We start from the raw sequence: 24,458 nt of genomic DNA, 5'->3' as shown, positions 1-24,458 counted from the left end.
TCATCAATCTTCTTATTACCTCCTCAAGAATCAATCAAGTTCATCAGACACAATTTTCCCTTATCAAATCCATGTTGACTGCTCTTGATTAATCTGTGGTTTTCTAAATGATAATTTATATTAACCCTCTGAAGGTTCTCCAATAATTTACCCATCACAGAATTTAGGCTGACTGGCCTATAATTACTCATTCTATCCTTTTCTCCCTTTTTAAACATCAATACCATTAGCAGTCCTCCAGTACTTTTGCAGTACACCTGTAATCTAAAAGAATTCATAGAGTTGATACAGCAACAGGGGCCATTTAGACCATTGTGCTCTTGATAGCTCTCTGCAAGAGGATACAGGTAGTTCTACTGCTCTACACTTACATCATGACCCTGCATTCTTTTTTTCTATTTAGGTTCTTCTTCAATATCCTTTTGAAATCCATGATTGAATCCCCCTCCACTAGTCTCCCAGCTACTGCATTCAGATCATTTTATTCAACCACTTACTTGAATAAAAAAGTTTCTCCTCATTTGCAATTGGTTCTTTTACTAATTGCCTTAAACCAGCGGCTTCTGTTCTCAACTTTCCACCAATGGAGACAGTTTGTCTCTATCAACTGTGTCTGGAGCCTTCATAATTTTGAACACCTCTATCAAATCGCCTTTCAACCTTCAAATAAAAGCAAAATACTGCTGATGCTGTATATCTGAAATAAAAAAACAGAAAGTGCAGGAGAAACTCATCAGGTCTGGAAGCATCTGTGGAAAAATAAACAGTTAATCTTTCATGTTGATTCTGACTCCTCTTCAGAACTCAACTTTTCAACCTACATAAGAACTAGGAGCAGGAGTAGGCCATCTGGCCCCTCGAGCCTGCCCCACCATTTAATAAGATCATGGCTGATCTTTTTGAGACTCAGCTCCACTTATCCGCCCACTCACCATAACCCTTAATTCCTTTACTGTTCAAAAATTTATCTAGCCTTGCCTTAAAACCATTCAGCAAGGTAGCTTCAACTGCTTCACTGGGCAGGGAATTCCACAGATTCACAACCCTTTGGGTGAAGAAGTTCTTCCTGACCTCAGTCCTACATCTGCTTCCCTTTATTTTGAGGCGATGCCCTCTAGTCCTAGTTTCACCTGCAACCGGAAACAACATCCCTGCCTCCACCTTTTCAATTCCCTTCATAATCTTATATGTTTCTATAAGATCTCCCCTCATTCTTCTCAATTCCAATGAGTATAATCCCAGTCTACTCAGTCTCTCCTCATAATCCAAGCCTCTCAACTCTGGAATCAACCGAGTGAATCTCCTCTGCACCCCCTCCAGTGCTAGTATATCTCTTCTCAAGTAAGGAGACCAAAACTGCACACAGTACTCCAGGTGTGGCCTCACCAGGACCCTATACAGCTGCAGCATAGCCTCCCTGTTTTTAAACTCCATCCCTCGAGTAATGGCAGACAAAATTCCATTTTCCTTTTTAATTACCTGCTGCACCTGCAATCCTACTTTTAGCAATTCATGCACAAGGACACCCAAGTCCCTCTGCTCAGCAGCGTGCTGCAATTTTTTACCATTTAAAACATAGTCCATTTTCCTGTTATTCCTACCAAAATGGATGACCTCACACTTATCAACATTGTACTCCATCTGCCAGACCTTTGCCCACTCACTTAGACTATCTATATCCCTCTGCAGACTTTCAGTGTCTTCTGCACACTTTGCTCTACCACTCACCTTAGTGTCATCTGCAAATTTTGACACACCACACTTAGTCCCCAACTCCAAATCATCTATGTAAATTGTAAACAATTGCGGTCCCCACACTGTTCCCTGAGGCACACCACTAGCCACTGACCGCCAACCAGAAAAACACCCATTTACTCCTACTCTTTGCTTTCTACCGGTCAACCAATCCTCTATCCATGCCAATACATTACCTGTAATACCGTGGAACTTTATCTTATGTAGCAGCCTTTGGTGTGGCACCTTGTCAAATGCCTTCTGGAAATCCAGATACACCACATCCACAGGTTCCCCATTGTCCACCATGCAAGTAATGTCCTCAAAGAATTCCACCAAATTAGTTAAACATGACCTACCCTTCATGAACCCATGCTGGGTGTTTCCAATGGGACAATTTATATCCAGATGTCTTGCTATTTCTTCCTTAACGATAGATTCAAGCATTTTCCCCACTACCGAAGTTAAGCTAACGGGCCTATAGTTACCTGCTTTTTGTCTACTTCCTTTTTTAAACAGTGGCATCACATTGGCTGTTTTCCAATCTGCGGGAACCACCCCAGAGTCCAGTGAACCTTCTCAATCTTCTCCAGGGAATACAATTCAACCTTCTCCAATCTGTGCCCATAACTGAAGTTCCTAATCCCATTGAAGTGGAAACATTCCTGTTAATCCAGTCTGCATTTTAACTCCCCTTTTTGATCCCTAGTACCCTCCATCACTAATCTTATTATCCTTTTATTAATTACATGCCTATAGAAAAACTATGTTAGCTGCCAATCTCTTCTCATACTCTCTTCTTGCTTCTTACTTTCTCCTTCATTCTCCTCTGAACTTTCTATATCTAATTGGGAAATGCTAGTCAGAGTCTATTATTTTCTCCCTTGCTTCTCCTAGCGATCTAGGATGCAAAGTATTCATGGCTGTACTCATTGCTTAGTTATTCTCTTCTTTTATGTATTTATTAGGATGTCATTTGATTTCCTTGACTTTACTTGCCAATACTTTCTCGTGCCTTCTCTATACTTTCCTAATTTGCTTTTTAATTTCACCCCAGCACTTTCTTTAACCCGCTATGCTTTCTGCACCAGTGAACTGCTGGTAGTTAACATAGTTTCTTAGTCAATTTTTATACATTTTCATAACTACATGAAATCTAACTGAATAATGATCATCACCTCTAATATATTCCCCCAGCAATGCCCCTTCAACCCCTCCAAATCATTGCCTAAACTAACTTCAGAATTCTTTCTTTTCTTGGGGTTCCTATATACAGACTAAAAATGTTCTCCTGAAGGAGGCATCTAAGAATTTGCTACACTTTTTACACTGATTTTATCCCAGTTAATTTTAGTATAGTTGAAGCCTCCTCCATTATTGACCAAATCTTTTTGCCCTTCTCAGAAGTTTGCCTACTTAGTTGTTCTGTACCTCACTTCAACTGTCTGATTGCTCAATTTTTGGCACTCATTTTAAAACAGGTAAATTGAGCTGAATGCTCTGTTTCTGTGCTGTACCTTCTTTGCAATTCTATGCCAGTATTAAATGCGAATGATGGCAGCAATATTAGATAAACACTGCAATTTTAAACAGAGGAACAGAGAAATCTGCATATTTACACACCCAAATTATTGAAGATGACAAGATGAGTAGGCTGTTACAAAGACATATTGCATCCTTGACTTTATTAATAGAGGAATTGAGTACCAAAATAAGGAAGTGATGCTGAATGTTTATAGGACTCAGCTTACTAAAACCATAAGAAATAGGAGCAGAAGTAAGTCATTCAGCCCATCAGGTCTGCTCTGTCATTCAATAAGATCTTGACAAATCTGATAACTCTCGGCTCCACTTTCCTGCCTTTTTCCCTTGGCCTCGGTTCATTTGCTGATTAAAAATCTGTCTATCTCAGCCTTGAATAAACAGCCTTCTGTGGTAAAGAATTCGGCAGATTTGCAACCCTCAGGGAAAAGCATTCTCCTCATCTGTGCCTTAAATGTCCCCTTATTCTTATATAACATCTAGTCCTAGCCCTTTCCAGGGAAACAATCTTTTCATAACTATGCTGTCAAGTCCGCTAAAAATCTTATATGTTTCCACAAGGCTGCCGCTCATCTTCTATATTCCAACGAGTACAAGCCCAATCTACTCAACCTCCCCTTATAAGACTGTTCTTCCATACCTGGTATGAGCCTGGTAAACCTTCTCAGGACTGCTTCCAATACCGGTATACGTTTCCTGATGGCAGTGTACAATTGTGAGCACCATATATTGGATCTCGGAAATGGTGCAAAGGAGATTTCTTGAATGGTAATGGGGCGAGGGACCTCAGAAAGATGGAAAGACTGAAGAAGCTGTTTCTCTTAAGCTTTCTTGCTATAAGAGGAGATTTGATAAACCTGGTCAAAATTGTGAGTGGTTTGATAACAGTAAATAAAGAAAACCTGTTTTGAGTGAGAGATCAGTGGACACAGATTTAAGGTGATTTTAAGATGGATTAATCTCACCTCACCAAAAAGAAAGTGTCATTGCTATGCTGACCAGAAACATATCTGCCCTGCAATGTCAATATGCTAAGCGTAATCTTATTTGGTTTGGAGTTAGACCTCAACCCCATCTGTGTGGAAACATCATGCCCTGGGGAGCTCCCAGCCAATATAATTGGTTGGAACTCTAAGCAGTGCCAGAACCAGGTAGTGGCCATGGTTGGAACTACAAGTAGTTCAGAAAGAAGGCAACTGATTCATTCCCAAATTCAGTCAGGGATTTTTGGTCGGATCTGCTGGTAGAACCTGACCAAGGGAGTGCAGGTTTGGGGTATGGGTATTAGACACTAGGGTGATAGATTAAAAGGGTGCATGATCTTGGGGGTGATGCCCCAATGGACAAATTGAAATCCTTCCCCCAAAAGGGATATACATGCCTCTGCCAGTGGCTTGCGTAACAAAAGCCTCTGAGCAAAACTTGCTTTTTGCCAGTTTCCTCAGCCAAATGACAAGTTATGGCAGATGCAGACTGAGACCCCTAAGTGACCATGTAGAACTCAAGACTGAAGGACAGGGGTTGAGGGAAGGGAGGTGTTACATGACACCTTGCCTGCCCACAGTATTATGGAGACAGGTTAGGGGTGGGCAGTGGACAAGCCATCTATTGTGTTTTAACACGCTCTGCTTTTAAACATCTTGTATGGTGGCCCATAGCCACCCCTTTGGTTTGTAGGAAGTGGGCACCCACATGGGCCTGAACTATGCCTACCTCGTCGTAGGATTCGTGGGACAGCCCCTCTTCAACAACTACCCCAGCATCATCCCACACCTCTTTCTCCGCTATATTGATGATTGTATCAGTGCTGCCTCTTGCTCCTGCAAGGAGCTCAAACAGTTCATCAACTTCATCAATACCTTCCACCCTACTCTCAAATACACCTGGACCGTTTCTGTCACCTCCCTCCCCTACCTGGAGATCTCTGTCTCTATCTCCGAAAACCGACACACCACTGACACCCATTTCAAACCAAGCGACTCCCACAATTACCTTGACTACATCTCCTCTCACCCACCCTTCTGTAAAAATTCTATCCCATACTCTCAATTCCTCCGCCTCTGCCGCATCTGCTCCCAGGATGAGACTTTCTACTCTAGGACTTCCCAGATTACCTCCTACTTTAGAGACTGTAGTTTCCCCTCCTCTGTTATTAAGAATGCCCTCAACTGCATCCCCCCCCTTTCCCCGCAACAATAAGTATCGAGTCCCTTTGGTCCTCACATACCACCCCATCAACCTCCGAATACAAAGCATCACCCTCTGACATTTCCACCACCTACAATCACCATCACCATAAAGATATTTCCCTCCCCACCCCTGTCAGCTTTCCACAGGGACTGCATTGTCAGTTCCACACTCCCCACCAACCCCTCCATCACCCCTGGTACCTTTCCCTGCAACCGCACGTGGTGCTACACCTGCCCCTACACCGCCCCTGTCACCTCTCTCCAAGGCCCCAAACAATCTTTCACCTGCACTTCGACTGTATCTGTTGCTCAAATGTAGTCTCCTCTGTACTGAGAAGACCAAACACAGACTCGGGGACTGGTTTGCGGAGCATCTGCTACCTTCCAGTTGCCATTCACTTTAACTCCCCCTCCCACTCTCTTGGTGCCATGTCTATCCTTGGCCTTCTCCACTGTCAGAGTGAGGCCAAATGTAATCTGGAGGAACAACACCCGATATTTCACCTTGGGAGCTTACAGCCCAATGGCCTGAATATTGATTTCACCAGCTTCAAAATCTCTCTCCCCCATGCCCCAGCCTGTCCATCTTCTAACTCATCTATCTGTTCCACCCTTCCCACTGACCAACACAATAACCCCTACCTGCATCAACCTATCTCCATCTCACCTACCCTCCCCTCAGCCCCACCATCCCCCCCAGCGCCCCCGCCTTTATTTCTGGGATCCCCTCCCCAGCCCTCTTGAAGGATTTTGGCCTGAAACGTTCACTTTCCCGCTTCCCGGATGCTGTCTGACTGGCTGTGCTTTTCCAGCTCCACATTTATCGACTCTAGCTTCTGAAGTCCTCACTGTCTCCAGGCATTTAAATGCTGGTGTAGGAACTCCTCAAAGACTCATTTGTCTGGTGCATTATATGATAGAAACCTTCCAGCTTCCAGCGGTGGTATGTTCTTAATGCAGCATTTGAGGAACATTCTACAACGGACTCAGCATTCCTAAACTCAGGGCATTCAAAAGCTGGGTGAAGGGAAAGACAGAAGAATGTCATGGTTTACATCCTCTGGCTTTTACGAGACACCCTTGAAAGAAAGTGTTATGCTGAAGGGAGATATTCTGAGACAATGTTGCGCCTGGATCAGGTACAATTTTCACCACTTATGCTTCAGCAGGGATTTCCTGGTCCAATAGCATAAAGAGTACTGTTGGAGCAGTAAAAGTTGTAAAATGTTTGAAAACATCTAGCCCAGAACAAGTTTATTTTTAGTGCTTTCCAACTGGTAACAATTTGGATAGTCAATCCTTCACACTTGTGTCCCATTTCCAGCCGAGTCTGATTCCCGCACTGTGTGTATGCCTGGATCATACAAATTACACTTGGCTTCCAAGGAGGAGCTGGCAAGGATTTTGGCAGACGGCATTCTTGCAACATTAGCTTTTCCAAAAAGCTGATGGATGGCAAAGGCTCTGGAAGAACATTCACCTAACTCTGTTGCAAATTGAATAGACATAAGAATAGGGTAGATTTCCCAATACCAAAACCTGATCTACACCATGATATGAAATTGTTCCTCCACCCTTGTTATTGGTTGCTTTGTACTGGAAGCAGCAAGAACTGTATTTGCAGAAGCATCTATCTCACACCTCAGAAAATTCCAAAACATGTCAGGTTCATTGGCTGTTTTCTGAAGTAGTGCAGTTAGACTGTTGCTGCTGTTACACAGGCAAATATACCAACCATTGTGGAGAGTGTAATCCTGTAAACAAAAAAATGAATAAACAATTGACCTACTTTGGTGACGATCGATCAGAATTGTAAACAATATGATGAGAATGCCTGGTTTCCTCTACATAAAAAAAAATGCCACAGGATTAGAAACGTGCACCAGAACGTCTGGAACCTTGTTTGGCATAGTACATCAGAGGCCCAAAGAATAACATTTTAAAAAAAAATGCAGGACAGTGCTCCCTCCATAACGCATAATGATTTTTAAAATTGGGTACTACTACTTGGAACTACAACCTTCGGGTATAAAAATTTTGGTCAACTCAGAGTGGCACTCAATTAAACATGTATAGTTCACGTTAAGTTCCACATGGTCAAAAGAGTGACAAGGAGGGCAGACATTTGAGAACAACTAACTAAAACTACTCCAGGTGATAAAGTCAGAGACATACAGCATGGAAATAGATCCTTCAGTCCAATCGTCTATGCTAACCAGATATCCTAAATAAATCTAATCCCATTTGCCAGCATTTGGCCTATATCCTTCTTAATCATGTACCCATTCAGATGCTTTGTACCAGCTTCCACCACTTCCTCTGGCAGCTCATTCCATACACGCACCAGCCTCTGAAAAGGTACTCCCTTAGGTCTCTCAAACTTTTCCCCTCTCATTTTGGACTCATTTCCGCCCCCCTCCCAAACCGCAGGAAAAAAAAAAAGACCCTGGCTATTCAAACTATCCATGCCCCTCGTGACTTTATAAACCGCTATAAAGGTCATTCCTTAGCCTCCAATGCTCCAGGGAAAAGTAACTCCAGCCTATTCAGCCTGTCCCTATAGCTCAAACCCTCCAACACAGGCAACATCCTCAGAAATCATTTCTGCACCCTTTCTAGTTTCACAACATCCTTCCTATAGCAGGGAGACCACAATTGCATGTGGTATTCCAAAAGTTGTCTAACCAATGTCCTGTACAGGTGCAGCATGACCTCCCAACCCCTATACTCAATGCACTGACCAATAAAGGCAAACATACCAAACACCTTCTTCACTATCCTGTTTACCTGTGACTCTACTTTCAAGGAACTATGAACCTATACCCCAATGTCTTTGCTCAGCAATACACCCCAGGACCTTCCCATTAGGTGTACGAGTCCTGCTCTGACTTGCCTTTCCAAAAGGCAGCACCTCATGTTTGCCTAAATTAAACTCCATTTGACACTCTTTGGCCCATCAGTCCATGAGCCCATCTTATCAAGTCCCGTTGTACTCTGAGGTAACCTTCTTCACTGTCTACTACACCTCCAACTTTGGTGTCACCTGAAAAACTTACTAACCCCACCTATGTTCACATCCAAATCATTTATATAATTGACAAAAGGAGTGGACCCAGCACAGATCCTTGTGGCACACCGCTGATCACAGGCATCCAGTCTGAAAAGCAACACTCCAACCTCCACCAACACTCTACTTTGACCCAGCTCTGCATCCAAATATAGATAGTTCTCCCTCTATTCCACATGACCTAACCTTGCTAACCAGTCTACCACGAGGAACCTTGTCAAACACCTTACTGAAGTCCATATAGATCATGTCCACTGCTCTGCCCTCATCAATCCTTTGTTACTTCTTCAAAAGATTGCCAAACAAGAGTGAAAATGACAGGATGCAGACTTATTTTAGAGACCACCATTTAGAGTCAACAGTTGAGATTTAATCCTATGTAAAATAAATCCATGTGTTTTAATTAGGACGTCATTGTTTATTCACTGTGTACAAAAATTCAGTCATCCATGCAAAATTTCAAACAGCAATCTTTCTGTAATGCTTCATAGCTTACAGTATTTATTAGCATAAGTAATACAACTGATCACCAGAATGTTATAAAATACATTATTCATAAAATGACAGTCAAAAAGTAAAATAAAGCTTCCCAGTAATACCAATTGCTACATGGGTGCCACATATACAGACTTGAAACACAAGGATACTTAGTGAGGAACAGGATTCCTTGGCGTTTTTAATGTAATCCCTGAATTAGAGGCTTATTTTCAAAGCTTGGTCTATTTTGAGAAAATGAATAATTTTTCAAATTGCCAAACTTTGAAAAAATAGAAATATCCAGTTCTTATTCCACAATAAACTGCACTTTAAAGGTTTATTATTCAATGTTACTCCTGGCAACTCTAAAGAAAAAAAAAAAGTGACCTCATGAGCATTTTTAAAAAAGGAAAATGAGCCACTTCAATTGTTCTTTACTTGCTAAATACATGTTGCAACTTCTACTTTTTCTGATAGCCCAGGATGGAAACTGAAAGCATTGACCTCAAGAGCCCGAAGAAATCTAGGATCTGCCCCAAGTGACCGCAGGGTAACAGAAACACCAGGAGATAGCAAAAAAGAATAAACCTCAGCTCGGGTTCCTGCTCCTGACCATGACTTTTTGATGTGAAGTGAAGACATTATTGCATTGACCAACATTGGTGACACACACACATACACACACCCCTTGTGCTAAATTGTACACAGCACAAGCAGTCACTCAAGAGAAATAGAAAGCAGAAAAAAATTAAAGAGGGGAACAAAGAAGAGACATTCCCTGTCACATAGTTAATCAGTCCTGCATGTTCTTACATAATTGTACATACAAAAATCAAAAGAATAAAGAAAGTTGCCAAAACAATATAAACAACACATTGAATATAATAGTCGGTTTTAAAAAAAAATGTGCAATATGGTCTGGAAACCAGAAGGAGCATCCCTTATAATAAATGGGTCTAACATGAAGATTCCTTCCAAGAGCCAATATTGTTTCCATGGGCTTCAATCATGCAGGAGCATTGCCTAACAACACGCTCCTGCCCACCAATTACTCATGAGCAACATCATAGACTGCTGGAAAATGGGAGGAGACAGTGAAACATTCAAGCCAAAAAATTGACCTTCGGTTTAAAATTACTATTTCACACATCACTACAGCTGTTTGAGAAGTTGTTATTTACCACCACTTGTGAAAGCGACAACTTGCAGAACTTAAGACAAATAAAAATTGGCCCATAAGAAATAATATCTGCTTAATCTTAAATTCTAATGTCAGACGTTCACCTATGCCATGCTCTGTCTCTGGCCTCATTGTATTGAATATTTATTTTATTGCAATTAAATGTTGTTCAGCTGCCCGCAGCCATAGATGAAGATTATGAATTATAAACTGGAATGTTATAATCCTGATATTTATTTTTAAATACTAACATCAAAGTATGGCATTCCTCACACCTCATTAGCAACATCTACAAATTAAAAGTACACTACAAATGAAATAAAACTTCTTGGTTACTTTTCAGTCACAGATCACAAAAAAAAATGTTCTGCTCTAGATGGTTTCTCAGCTCTGAGCAGTACCCTGGAGTGATGAGGTGATGGTAAAATCCAAGTTAAAACCATCTCCAGAATCACTAAGAAACTGCTGACCAAGCTGTGTTATGTACCTGTCACTTCAGTCAAAAGCACTCAACCTAATGGGCATCACAGTCAAAGCACTGGATAAGATCTACCCTGACAAAAAGTTTTATCCCAAATGCAGCAGTATGATTCGAACATTCTAAACTATTAGTAAATTGGTACAAGGGGAAAAAAAAAAAATCTCAAACTGAAAAGTAACCCAGATTACCGCCAGCATCACAGATCTGCTAATCACTGGGAACATTAGAACTTCTCTTGCTTAAGCAATGCCCAAGTCATAAGGCACCCTGATATGAAGTGTTTCAAGACACTGAAAATGCAACTCGAATACCTTGGGGCTGCTTTCAATAATGCTAATGGAACCATAAAATTCCCTATGATTTTTGCTAAAAATAAATGGCAACAAAATTACTTGTGAATGAAATCAACAAACAATTAATGTTGCATCGGAGTTTTATTAAAAAAGTTAATTTTGTAAATTTTAGAAATGGGTGACATGAAACTAGCAACACTAGACAGATGAACATTAGTGGCTGAATGGTCTTTTGCATTCTGTCTGCATGTTCTTGTGAATCAGATTCCATAACCTTTGACACCGGTCACCTTAAAATTGCTCTGCAACAATTATGACCTTATTTAGATATACTGAACAATACCACAGACATAATAGCAATTTAGCACCTCTCTTTGTGCCCAAAGTATCCAGATGCAGCAAAGACTAAATACTAACCTTGGTATCACTGTGACAATATTAAAAGAGCAAGAGACAAGGGAGTGAAATTTATCTTTCAAAGTGGATTTGATTTGATTTTATTAAAACTGTATTCACAAATATTGGAGTGTTTTAAAACAAATATGGTGTTTTTGTTAGCATATCACTCCACCATTGAGGGGAATTTCAACCGATTAAAAAAAAGTCATTCAATATATTAATGATACTTTTATTTTCTTCCTTCCCTCTTTTGATACATGAAAGAATTCTAAATTCATGATAATATTAAATCTATAATACCTTGTATTGCAGACACCCACCAATTATATCAAGACAAAAAAAAGTAAAAACAACAGGATCACGTCCACCATCAGCACCCTGTACGAGTAATTTTTTTTAAAAGCTGAAGCTAAACAGATAACTCATGGGAAGTCACAAGTTTGTCTAGTCTTGAGAATACAACAAAAAAGTACATCAGAAGGGAGAATACAGCTGCCAATGGAGTTTCAAATCAAAACACTGTTCGTCATTTCCCCCCGGATAACTGAAATAGGGACTTTTTAATGAATTACAGTATACACTTCAATTCCTGAAACACAACTTGAGGTGTGCATTAGTGCACAAGCTATTTATAGTAAAATAGTCATTAGTGTAAATTTAAATCACTACTTTAAAAACATGCCTTTCACAAGTATTTACATTATTTTTTAAAGTTATATTTATCATTTTTACCCCCCAAACACACAGCTAGCAATTTTAGTTGAGTAGAACACTTCAAAGATAAAGAATATGAATATCTTCCCTTCTGGTAACTGATCAACAGCCTACCATAAGCAAGTTACTAGGAACAACATCGTTCCAATTTCACACACTGAATAGGTATAAACCTAGATACACGCAAGCTCCACACTGGTATGGTGAAATGCATGCATCAGCAACACAGCCCCCTGAGTAGAAACGTTACAAAAATACCATATATAGGAGCACTTAGACAAAGTCAGTACACACAACCCCACAGCTATATCATTTTTGCACACAGATGACTTGAGCAGGTAATGCCATCACCTTTCAATAAACCTCTGACTGAAACCTTTGGCTATGCACCTTTCTTCATGTGTAAGACACATTGTACAACCGACACCACTGACCAATGGAGTTCTGAAAATAACGCATTAAGTGTCCTGAATTGTCTGCAGCTCCAATGCAAACACAGTTTGTAATATCTGTTCTAGAATCCTAATGGACAGTGTAACAAAATGTTCCTTTTATCAACTTCACCATGAGAGAGTTTCCCATAAAAAAGTGGTCCCAAGTTGGGAACTGTCCTCCAGTGAGCTGCAATACAAAGTACTGCTGGGTACACTTTTGCTAGTAATCCAGGTCAGGGTAATGTTAGGCCAGAGGGAGACCTTTGCCAGCATAGATACCATGCTATAAGCTTGATTTTCTCCATGCTCATTTAAGACCTGGTGCATATTTCATTTGCAAAAGATTGATCTCATGTAAAGTCAGATTGACCCTGCCACTATAAAGCTAGAACCAACGTTTACGTTTGAGTAGTACAGCCTATGCAATCATAACTCTCATAGAAACAGAAGTTAAACAGAGGTGTAAACCAGAAGGTAGTAATTTCAATAACATACTTGTTGCACCCAACTAGCACACATCATGCAAGGGTCTTACACCAGCAGTAGGACTGCCACCCGTTACCAGCAGACAGAAGTGCAGACACATTTCAGCATGTCCACTGAACAAAATAGCAACCTTCCTCCCACAAACCACCACAAAGAAATTGAAGATTCTGAAAGATGTAAAACAGTGGTCATAATTGCAGTGCTGTGTCTGCTTCTGTGACATGGCAAGATCCTTTGTAGCCCTGAGACAGATCAATTAAGTAACTACAAATCATTATCAATGTAGGAATACTGCAATTTACAGTAATTCAGTCCCTGAGTTAAACCCCAATGAGAACTCTCTAGGGAAGGGATGTGTACAACTGAGTTAAACTGAGCCATAAAATCACATAGCCAACTGTGAATTGGAGAAACAGGGCAAAATTGGTTTCTTACAGTTTTTAAATTTTTTTGATCATGGTATTAAATCTGTGAAACTGCAATTTCATATTTACTCTCCTTGCTTCAGATAAATTGCTCTGAAGTATCTTCTGTGTTTCTTATTCAAAAAATATTAGCAAGCTTCATGTCACCATTGAGCACACAGTGGAGCATTGTGTGGCTGTTTCATTTATTTGTGAAGCTGTGGTTCAGTCCGTAGGACTTTTTTTTATTTAAAAGTGAGAAGCTACTAAAATAGATAATTTTTTGTCTGGATGACTAAACAATGGTTTCCCTTCAGTATACTCCAAAGCCTGTATGGAGCTATTGTAATAAGTTAAAAGTTCAAAAATAAAAACAGGCATCAGGTCAACTAGATCAGATAATAACTGGGACCTTAAGACAGTTCACAACTCTCACTATTTCACGCTGATACCAATCCAGATAGTGGCTGAACTTCAGTTGCTGGCTACAGTCAGTGTGTGTCCAAAAACAACACAAGTGACAAAAGACTTCCATAACATTAATCTGCAATGGTTGAATGGTTTGAAAGCAAAGATGTACAAGCACAGTCCACACATGTTTAGAGGGTGGAATATAAACTCTCAGTTTAAACAAGACTTTTGGTACAAAATGTTTTTTTAAAACCCCCTCCAGTTTAATTGAGCACAGGGCCAGCAGGATTAGGAGAACTGACGATGCAAGAGGATGCCAGGCTGTGGAAGGTGGGTGCCAGCATTTTGGGGGGTGATGCACTTCTGCTGTGGGGTTTGATGATCATGCTGGGCTTGAAGTCAGGGTGTCGCCGAGCGTGCTTCATCAAGTGGTCACTGCGCATAAACCTCTTCTCGCACATTGGGCACTTGAATTTCTTCTCACCAGTGTGGGTACGATAATGTCGAGCCAGCTCATCTGAGCGGGCAAACTTCTTCAAACACTGTGGCCAGGTGCAAGGAAATGGTCGCTCCCCTGAAAGACAAATTGGGATAAAAGCAGAGATAAGACACAGTGACTGAGTTCAGATGAAACAGAAACATAGGAATGATTTTCATCTGCAAGCTCATTTCAGTCATAGAAGTTATTGTCTTCATCCTCAGCCACAGAGACACTTATCAATTGTTGGGTGTGCCTTCAGGTTGTCTGCTACTACTCTTCTCCCCAGAGAGTGTGAGAATCTACAAACTAAGACAGTGTAATTTTAAAACTCATTCTCTGCAGGAAACCCACACAGATCAGGTGGAATATTGGTTTTACGTCGTGCTGAATATTACTTTCTGTTAGAGTGTAAAATCAAACAGGATGTAAAACCAGCAGTGTGTGAGATACAGTTTCCCACCCAAATTATATCATCATCCCATTTTGGTATCTGCACATTTGAATTTTACACAAGATTCAAGCTCAATTTTTCTTGTTCTCCAGTTTCACAACTGTAACTGTCTCTAATGTAGTTAGCTGATCTTAATAGGGCAGTTCAAGAACCCTTTGACAGAGTGCTTTGCTCCAGACCCGCCTTGTGCTAAATGAAAGTACACTTGTGGTTTCTATAATTTGTGTCCTTTCTTCTAGCTAGCACGTAGCTTGAGTAACAAGTCTCTAGGGTTAACTGGGAGATAAAGAATTGTGTTGATTATGTAATATTGATGCCTTTCTACACAAGTCCTGAACCGACTCAAATTGCACAATGCTTAAGGAAGCCAAGGATAGAGGCCAATTACCTCTTGCGCACATTTGAAAACTAGTTTCAAATTGTAAAGCCCTCTGTTCACTTCAGGCTCTGTCTGTCTGTCAGTCATGAAGTTGTTTAGGAATACATGCAGATAACTATTATGTCAGTCATTCTGAGTTAAAGAGAAATGGAAATAAAATCAAATAACTTGAATCAAGCAATATAAACACAAAGTGGGAATTTCATACTTCAAAATGAAGTAATTATTTTAATTTATTGAATTTAATGTAGACTGAAGTAGAAATTAGACACAAATTGATCCGATTGCATAGAGTTTACTAGAACCACAAACAGATTTTCTTTTCCTACTCCCATTCTGCCTGAACACAAATTAAAAGCACTGTTTGTTCTAATCCATTACACCTCTAATCTCCAACAGAGCTCTACACTCAATAGCATTTGAACCTGAATTAAAGGAATGACATATTAGAGTGTCTCAAAACAGTAAAGACAAAAATCAGGCTCATGATGCAAGGTACACTGGTTTAAGTAGCTGCTTGGACCAGGGATTTTTCTAGGATGAAAACTTCTAACGTTTGCCTGGAATGAGGTCACTACTGGCCACGCCTGCATTTATTGCCAATTCCAAATTGCTCTGAGCTGCCTTCGTGAACTGACAGACCTTGTCATGTAGGAAAGCCATCATCAGTGCTGTTAGAAAGTGAGTACCAGGCTTTTTGATCCAGTGACAGTAAAGCATTTGCAATATATTTTCAAGTCAAGTCATGATGGTGTGGGCTTGGAGGGGAACTCATACATTAATAGCTATCATACCACCCTACTGTTGATTTATCTATCAACAAGTGTTCTCTTGCCAGTAGATACTGCAGGTATTTGTGCTTCATTCTGTGCTGAGCTGCTTTGCAGGAAATTAAATTTAGACACCCATTTAAAAACTGGCAATTGATTCAAGATCCAATCAGTTTCAAAAGAAAACTGGAATTTTGCCTTCGTTCGCCCTTTAAGGGTCACCAGCACCACTTGCTAAGATGGTTGCAGCTTACTCTCCAAGAAAACAAAAAAAATGTGCAAGGAAAAGCAGAACATCCCGCCCAGATTCAAATTCTTCAATCTTTCATTATTGAGTGAGGTCAATTCAGTTTAGAACTGTGGATGACTTAAACCACAGCAATCCTGCTGCAAAGTCCTGGAATTATCGATATTTTTTAAACCAGCTTCTTCAGACAAGTTCCTCTCCACATCTGGAGCAAGTGGGACTTGAACCCAGAGGTAGGGAACACTACCACTACTACTGTCCTGTGGCTTTCACTGCCAGAGGAAAGAAGGTACTAATTCTTTTTCTTATAGATTAGACATGAACTGATCCTCCTGAGCTGTGTTGACTTTCTCAGCTCAGAATAAAAATTTCCATGCTCAAGTAGTTGCACAAGGCAGTAGAAACCAAGCAGTTGCTGAAGTATCAGCTAGTTTATCCTGTGCAGGGAAACCTGGTCTGCAAATGAAAAAAAAGGAGCAATTCTCATAGGTATTACTACCACTACAAAAGGAAAAGTTTATTACAGAATTATTTTTAAGAAATACATTAGCCATGTTTGCATACAGATTTTTATTTTTCAAAAAAACCAACTTGCTGAAATGTTATGATACACCTCTGGAGCAGATGGTGATTGAACCCAGGTCTCCTGACTCAGAGGTAGGGACACTACCACTGCACCACAAGGGCCCCCATGTATACTTTTTTTTTATATTTAATCAACCTATTTTTCCTGATCAACTTGTGCAGAGATGTTATTACACGCCTCAGGAGCAGGTGGGAACTGAACCCAGGCCTCTTGGCTCAGAGATAGGGATACTACCATTGCACAAGAGCCCCCATGCACTGAAAATTACTAACTAGATAACAAGCACCAAACCAAGCACATTAATGTCAGATTGCCACAGAACAGCTCATGTTGTCTACTGGTAGTGTTCCTTCCTCTGAGCCAGGAGCCCTGGGTTCAGGTAGGTCCCACCCGCTACAGAGGTGTGTAACAAGTTGATTGGAAGATATCTAGGAATACTATAGATGCATCTGTCCCTGACAATAACACAGAGTCCAAGTCCCATCTTCACATTCAGCATGTTCTTCATGGTGTTGTGTGCACTGTCACCATGCTAAACCAGTCACAGTTTAAACATCTGGCAACTAAAGACGCAGAATCCATGAGATGCTGTGGGCTGTCAGCAGCAACAGCATTATTGTACTCCAACACAATCTGCAGCCTCAAAGCCCAGCATATATCAAGCCTGGCTCAGGGTGCAGGCGCAACACCTGACATACCCAAGAATGAATTGTCAACCTGGTGAAGATACCAAACAGCATAAACAGCAGGTGGGAGATGTGGCTGGATGATACCAATACCCAATGGATCAGATCAAAGTTGTACAGATCTGCTACATTCAGTCATGAACAGTGGAGGAGAATTGAACAACTCACTGGTGGAGATTATTCCTTAGATATCCCCATCCTCAACGAGCCTAACATACCAGTACAAAGAGACAAGGCTGAGGCATTTACAACAATCTTCAGCCAGCAGTACCAATTGGATGCTCCATCTCAGCCTCCTTCAGGAGGTGCCCAGCATCACAGGTGCCAGTCTTCAGCCAATTTGATTCACTTCATATTATAAGAAATGGTTGGAAGCACTGGAGACAGTAAAGGCGAAAGCCTGAGAAAATTCCAGCAATAGTACTGAACAGGTGTGTTCCAGAGCTTGCTGCACCTCTAGCCATGCTGTTCCAGTACATCTATTAAACTGGCACGTACCCAACCATAATGGAAAATTGTCCAGGTCTGTCTTGTACTCAGCAGTACAAAGCCAACCCAGCCAATTACTGCCCCACCAGTCTACTCTCTATCACCAGTAAAGTGATGGATGGGGTCAACAACAGCACTAGCTTAGCAATAACCTGTTTGCTGATGCTCAGTTTGGGTTCTACTAGGACTACTCAGCTCCTGACTTCAGTAAATCCAGAGGTGAAGGGAAAAAGTGATTACCCTTGACATTAAGGCCCCATTTGACCAAGTATCAAGACAACCGATTAAAACTGGGGTTAAATGAGAAATCAGGGGAAGTCTCCACTGGTTGCAGTGATACCTGGCATGCAGGAAGATGGTTGTGGTGGTTGCAAGTCAGATATCTCAGCTCCAGGACATTTCTGCAGGAGTTCCTCAGGGTAGTGTCCTTACCACAAGTCTGTTCATGCTTCAATGACTTTCCCTCCATTATAAAAGTCAGAAGTGGGGATGTTCATTGACAGTTGCAACGCTTGGCAGTATTCACAATTCCTCAAATAATGATGAAGTAGTCATGTCCAAATGCAACAAGATCTGGACAATATTCAGGCTCAGGCTGACAAGCAGCAAGCGATATTCATGCTACACAAATACCAGGCAAAGACTATCTCCAAAAAGAAGCTTTAATCATCATGCCATGTCTAGTATTAGCCTGGACTAGACAAGAGCAAGTCAGAGAAGAAGACTTGCAGTGAATAACTCAACTCCCAACTGCCCAAAGCCAGTCCACCATCTACAAGACATCAGTTAGATGGAATACTCCCATTTGCCTAGATGAGTGCAGCTCTAACAGCTCCAAGCAGCTTGATACTGTTAAAGACAAAGCAACCTGCTTGATTAGCACCATATCCATAAACATTCACTTTCTCTACCACTGATGCTCAGTAGCAGCAGTGTGTACCATCTACAAGATGCGTTGCAAAAATTCAAAGATCCTTAAATGGCACCTTCCAAACCCGTGATCATTACCACCTAGAAGGAAAGGGCAGCAGATGCGAATACCAGTACATTCAAGTTCCCCTCCAAGCAATTCACCAAACTGACTTGAAAATATAATCACAGTTCCTTCTTGGCTCAAAATCCTAAAACTTCCTTCCCTAATAGCATAGCGTCTATCTACACTTAGACAGACTGCAGCAATTCAAGAAAGTAGCTCGGCACACACTTCAAGGACAATTACGGCCAAGATGCTGGCCCAGCCAGCAGCACCCACGTCCCAAGAATCAATTAAAAAATACATACGTAAATTATTGGGAGAAAAGTTCATCAGTATAATTTCATTAATATGGCCATCTTGTGACAATAGGTCACATCCTCGCTTCACAGCCTGAGTTCTGGGTTCAAGTCCCACCCCATGTTTTGATGGCCAAGGAAGATGCATTCAAAATATGACCAAATAGGCAGAGCATGAATATGCAAATCCTCCAAACACTCACCAATAAGCATTAAGCATTAAGAATGGGAGGAACTGTGTGATGGGAAGACAGCTGAATGAGCAATTATTCGGGACTACAAGTAAACATACAGGTTGATAAGGTAATTTGGGCTCCCTGAGCAAACAATAAACACCACTATCATCACAACTACTCCTCTATGAGAGCATCAAAAATTATAACATATGTTAACACCATGCTCAGAAAACCTGAAGGTCCCAGAACAAGGTCCTTGTTATGAAATAAGTTAACTCGATAGCTACATGAGCTCTACAACTGGTTCCAACACCTCCAGTTCACAAAAGCACGTGTTCTCCATCCCAACTGCTAGCTACTGACTTTCTTGTGAGGTGCTTGAGTGTATCAGGGAAGGAGGTCTACAAAAGAACTTGATATTTAGGCAATTGACACCCAGTGTCTCATCAGGGTAAAATGCTGACCAGACTATCCATGTCGCAAACCCCACTAGGTATGTTCTGCAGAAGAGGTGAAAGAGTTGGGTGGAACAGAATGACTGGAGAACCTGTTACATTTACTTGGCTTCTACACCCTTGCGTGTAGAAGACTGGAGTGGTTTATAATGCTAATAAAGATACAGATCACCCACTTTGAGATTTTTTTGGGGTGGCACAGGGAAGGGTAAGAAAGAGGTAAAAACACAGGGATGTAATCTTCAAACTAGAGCAAGGACATATGGGAGGAAAATCAGAAAGCACTTTTTCTACACAAACAGAAGCTGGTTTGAAATTCTTTCCTCTAAAAAGGCTGTCGACATTAGGCAATTGCTTTAAAGATGGAAGTAGAGAAGACTTTTGATAGGCAATGGTATGAAGAGATATGGGGCAACAGTTGAAAAGTGGATTGGAGGTTCAGATCAGTCAACATCTGACTGAATGGCCAAGCAGGCAAAAAGGACCTAATATCCCTATGACTGGACTTGACCTACAAAACTGGGTGTCTGCAGAAAGGAATGGTATAAAAGCAGTCCTAAAACAACAGGACATTACCATAGAAAGAGGAAGTGTTAGGACATTAGGGGATTCGCAAACAATGTCAAGCTGAATGGCCTTATTCATTTAAATGTGGAGGAAAAAAATGTTAGCTCCAATCCACACTCATTTAAATTTTGTTTTACAAGGTGCCTGGACTTCTTGGATGGAAAGAGATGGAAGTATTCCATCTCCTAAGAGTGCTGTGAAAAGATAGATGCCTATGCTATCTAACAACATTATAAACCGTTAATTAGATTAGGCAACCATTTGAGAATTGCAACCGCAATTTGCCTGTGTTCAGAAACCCCTCATCTCCACACTAACCTTCATTTTAGATTTGAAAATAATAGCAATGACATTTACAGCAATGTTGCATTGTGGGAAGGTCACAAACTAGGAGTGGCTTCTTTGCTGAAAAATTATAGTCAACAATGGAAGATTTCAGGCATATTGAATACGAAAGAGTTGACTGTAGTAGACACTTGTGACCAACAGTGCAGCATTTGAACAAATTTCTGTACTTTTCATCTGGTTTACCAAGTATGTGCACCACTCCTTCCTTCTTGGCCTATGTAATTTCTAAATAATCCACATAGATCATTTAACTGGAGACAGTTAAATATTTAACTTGACTATTTCAAGTTAACAAAGGGCAAAACTCTCAATATTTCCAGTCTCATTCCCTCCTAGTCCATAGCATCCAACCATCTTTTTCTGGAAATGAATTGGTCACTTTGCATGGATCAAACACAAGATTCCGCTACTAGTTATTATTGCAGTGATGATTGCTGTAACGACTTTATAAGACATGTACCTCCATCTGAATTTCTAATTTTCTCTAAAGCTTCAAGTAGAAGCTTGCAGCTAAAGTTATTCAAAACAAATCTACAGAATGATTGGTTTTTAAAAGTCTTCATTTCTGGTGAATTGCATCATAGACAATGTCTTGTACCTTATCCAGCAGGCAATTATTTATATGGATATTCATAGAATCACAGAATCCCTACAGTGTGGAAACAGACACTTTAGCCCAAAATGTCCACACCAACCCTTAGAGCCCACCTAGACCAATGTCCCCATAACTCACCTAATTTACACATCCCTGAACACTATGGAGCAATTTAGCATGACCAACCCAGCCAGCCTGCATATCTTTGGACAGTGGGAGGAAGCCAGAGGAAACCCATGCAAACATGGGGAGAATGTCTGTGTGGAGTTTGCACAGTTGCCAGAGGGTGGAATTGAACCTGGGTCCCTGTCACTGTGAGGCAGCAGTGCTAACCACTGAGCCACCATGCTGCCCCTCATATAATCCCAGTGAACTTTATTGGGCTGTTTGATCAGAGAACCTTGACAGTGAGCCTCCACACCCAGAGAGTTTCCAATAAAGATCACTCCCTCACAATGGTACAGAAACTAATTGTGGTACGTTCCTTGCTTAAAATCACTTAACTCCAGTTAAGATTCAACCTAGAACTTACACCTAGACATAACTGAACTAAGTTTTCACTCAAGTCCCATTTACTACAAAATGAGAAGCAGACTATGCCACAAGTATATGTCTTCTATTTACCAGAATATCAAGAATGGAATGAGAATGAGGCTACAGAAAGGTAACTGGGAAATTGGATTTGTATTCTTCCAAGGTGCTGGCACGGGAATGGTAGGTTTAATAGTCACTTGCAGCATGGTAACTTTGGATGGCCAAGTCCCCCAAGATATAATCAGAAAGTACACCTGGAATCATGACAGGGATTATAAAGCCCCTGAAAGCACTGCTTGGTCATTCAGCATCAACTGGTCCATCACACTGGTATTTATACCTCATTAATAATGTTTAATATGCCACTCTATATTATTTTGAAACTATGTAGATGACCGCTAAGTCTTTGAGAGAACCAAGTTGGCCACACATCACCCACACCATCAGAATAGTCTTTACCCCTAAAAGGGTAAGTCTCTCTAGTCCTGCTGGACCATAGGGCTGCTCTCTCATTACAGAGAGATGTCTAACGGTGCTTTAATCTGGGGGTCATAGATTCATATACCCATCCAGATGCCTTTTGATGTTGTAATTGTACTAGCCTCCACCACTTCCTCTAGCAGCTCACTCCATACACACACCACCCTCTGTGATAAAGTTTCCCTTATAAATCTTTCCTTTCTCACCTTAAACCTACACCCTCTAGTTTTGGGCTCTCCCACCCAGGGGAAAGACCTTGTCTACTTACCCTGTCCATGCCCCTCATGATTTTATAAACATCTACAAAGGTCACCCCTCCACCTCTGATGCTCCAGGGAAAACAGCCCCAGTCTGTTCAGCCTCTCCCCATAGGGCAGCATGGTGGTTCAGTGGTTAGCACTGCTGCCTCACAGCACCAGGGACCCGGGTTCAATTCCAGCCTCGGGTGACTGTCTGTGTGGAGTTTGCACGTTCTCCTTGTGTCTGCGTGGGTTTTCTCCGGGTGCTCTGGTTTCCTCCCACAGTCCAAAGATGTGCAGGTTAGGTGGATTGGCCATGCTAAATTGCCCGTAGTGTTCAGGGAGGTGTAGGTTAGGTGGGTTACAAGGGGACGGGTCTGGGTGGGATGCTCTGAGGTTTGGTTTGGTGTGGATTTGTTGGGCTGAAGGGCCCAGTTTCCACACTGTAGGGATTCTAAGAGGTCAGAGCCTCCAAACCGGGCAACATCGTTGGAAACCTTTCCTGAACACTTCCAATTTTACAACATCCTTTCAGGGAGGCCAGAATTGCCAATAGTATTCCAAAAGTGGCCTAAACAATGTTCTGTACAGCTGCAACATGACCTCCAACTCCTATACTTGATGCACTGGTCAATAAAGACAAGCCAACTCATCACACCACATGAGGGGAGACAGGTTGAGAAGGAGAGTCCTTTGTTGTGACACCTCTCGTGCAGCAATTGAACACACTGGAGGCATCCCTCTGTATTACAAACCAGCTAACTGACCCCTACACTATATATAGATCCTATATGTTAATATGCTGTTCCATATATCTAATGTGTATATTATATAATATTAATTTGAAATTCTGTACATCATTTAATTTATTAAGTGTGTGGGGGTGCTGAACAATTCCAACTAGAACAGGAATCTTCACCCAGAAGGGGGATGGTTCTGCTGCTTAACATAAAAGACAGATCATAGCGAATTCGCCGGAACTGCACCGGGCTGCATCGCATCTTTCGAGTGAGAGTGTGTTTCAGAGGCCGGGGGCTCGCCCAGTGCCGGCATGACAGTGCGGGGCAACACGGAAACACCCTCCGCACTGGCCCCGCCCACCAACCCGCTCATTGGGCTGCCCCCCCAGCAACCGCGCCTTGCTGATTAACCATTGGAGGAGAGCGGTTGGCCTCGCCCCCACAGCATCGGTACCGTTCACAGATAACAAGGTGTAGAGCTGGATGAACACAGCAGGCCAAGCAGCATCAGAGGAGCAGGAAGGCTGACGTTTCGGGCCTAGACCCTTCTCCAGAAAGGCTTGGCCTGCTGTGTTCATCCAGCTCTACACCTTGTTATCTCAGATTTTCCAGCATCTGCAGTTCCTACTATCTCTGGTACCGCTCACTGTCTTTTTAACTTCACCGAGAGCCCGAGAGACATTTTTCATCCATTGCACTGGATAACCTCCTCCTCCCCCCACCCGCCTTTGAAACATTATTTTAAAAAAATCCCCGTTTTCTCTCTAGCAATCGAGTAAGTTGCATTTCCATCCACGCCTCATGTGTCCGAGGTGGATACACTGATGGCTTTATCCAAAAATATTTCACCATCTGAACCTTCAGGTCTTGTGCTGGATAACTGATCGGTATTTCGAATCGAACATCTCGGGAGTCCGCTAACAAAACGACACACCGCGTACATCTCTCTCTCTCACACACACACACACGGATATCAAACTCTGAACTGTTAAATTTGCAGGGATGATTAAAATACGACCAGAATAAGATCTCTGCGCGATATCCAGCCCCTCATCCCACCCAGACGGCTAATTATTGTCCAGTTTGCAAGAAATTCCGGTCTATTCCTATTATGGGCCTACTCTCCTCCCCCCACCCACCTCTCTGAATTGC

General features: G+C 41.6%; 1 protein-coding gene across 1 annotated transcript in view; it reads right to left on the bottom strand.

Annotated features, from left to right (window-relative positions):
* Positions 1 to 8,989: 8,989 nt before the first annotated feature.
* The window catches only part of LOC109917767 (Krueppel-like factor 9), a 17,655-nt gene continuing 2,186 nt past the window's right edge, over positions 8,990 to 24,458 (bottom strand). Inside the window, exon 2 of the mRNA XM_020517648.2 lies at positions 8,990 to 14,385. Coding sequence (XP_020373237.1) covers positions 14,075 to 14,385 — 311 coding nt within the window. The 3' untranslated portion in view covers positions 8,990 to 14,074. The remainder of the gene's footprint in view (positions 14,386 to 24,458) is intronic.

Source organism: Rhincodon typus, chromosome 29, assembly GCF_021869965.1.
Source record: "Rhincodon typus isolate 14 chromosome 29, sRhiTyp1.1, whole genome shotgun sequence".
In the NCBI taxonomy this organism is placed as follows: domain Eukaryota; kingdom Metazoa; phylum Chordata; class Chondrichthyes; order Orectolobiformes; family Rhincodontidae; genus Rhincodon; species Rhincodon typus.
Note: the sequence above shows the minus strand (reverse complement) of the source record. Positions and strands in the feature narration are given on the sequence as shown.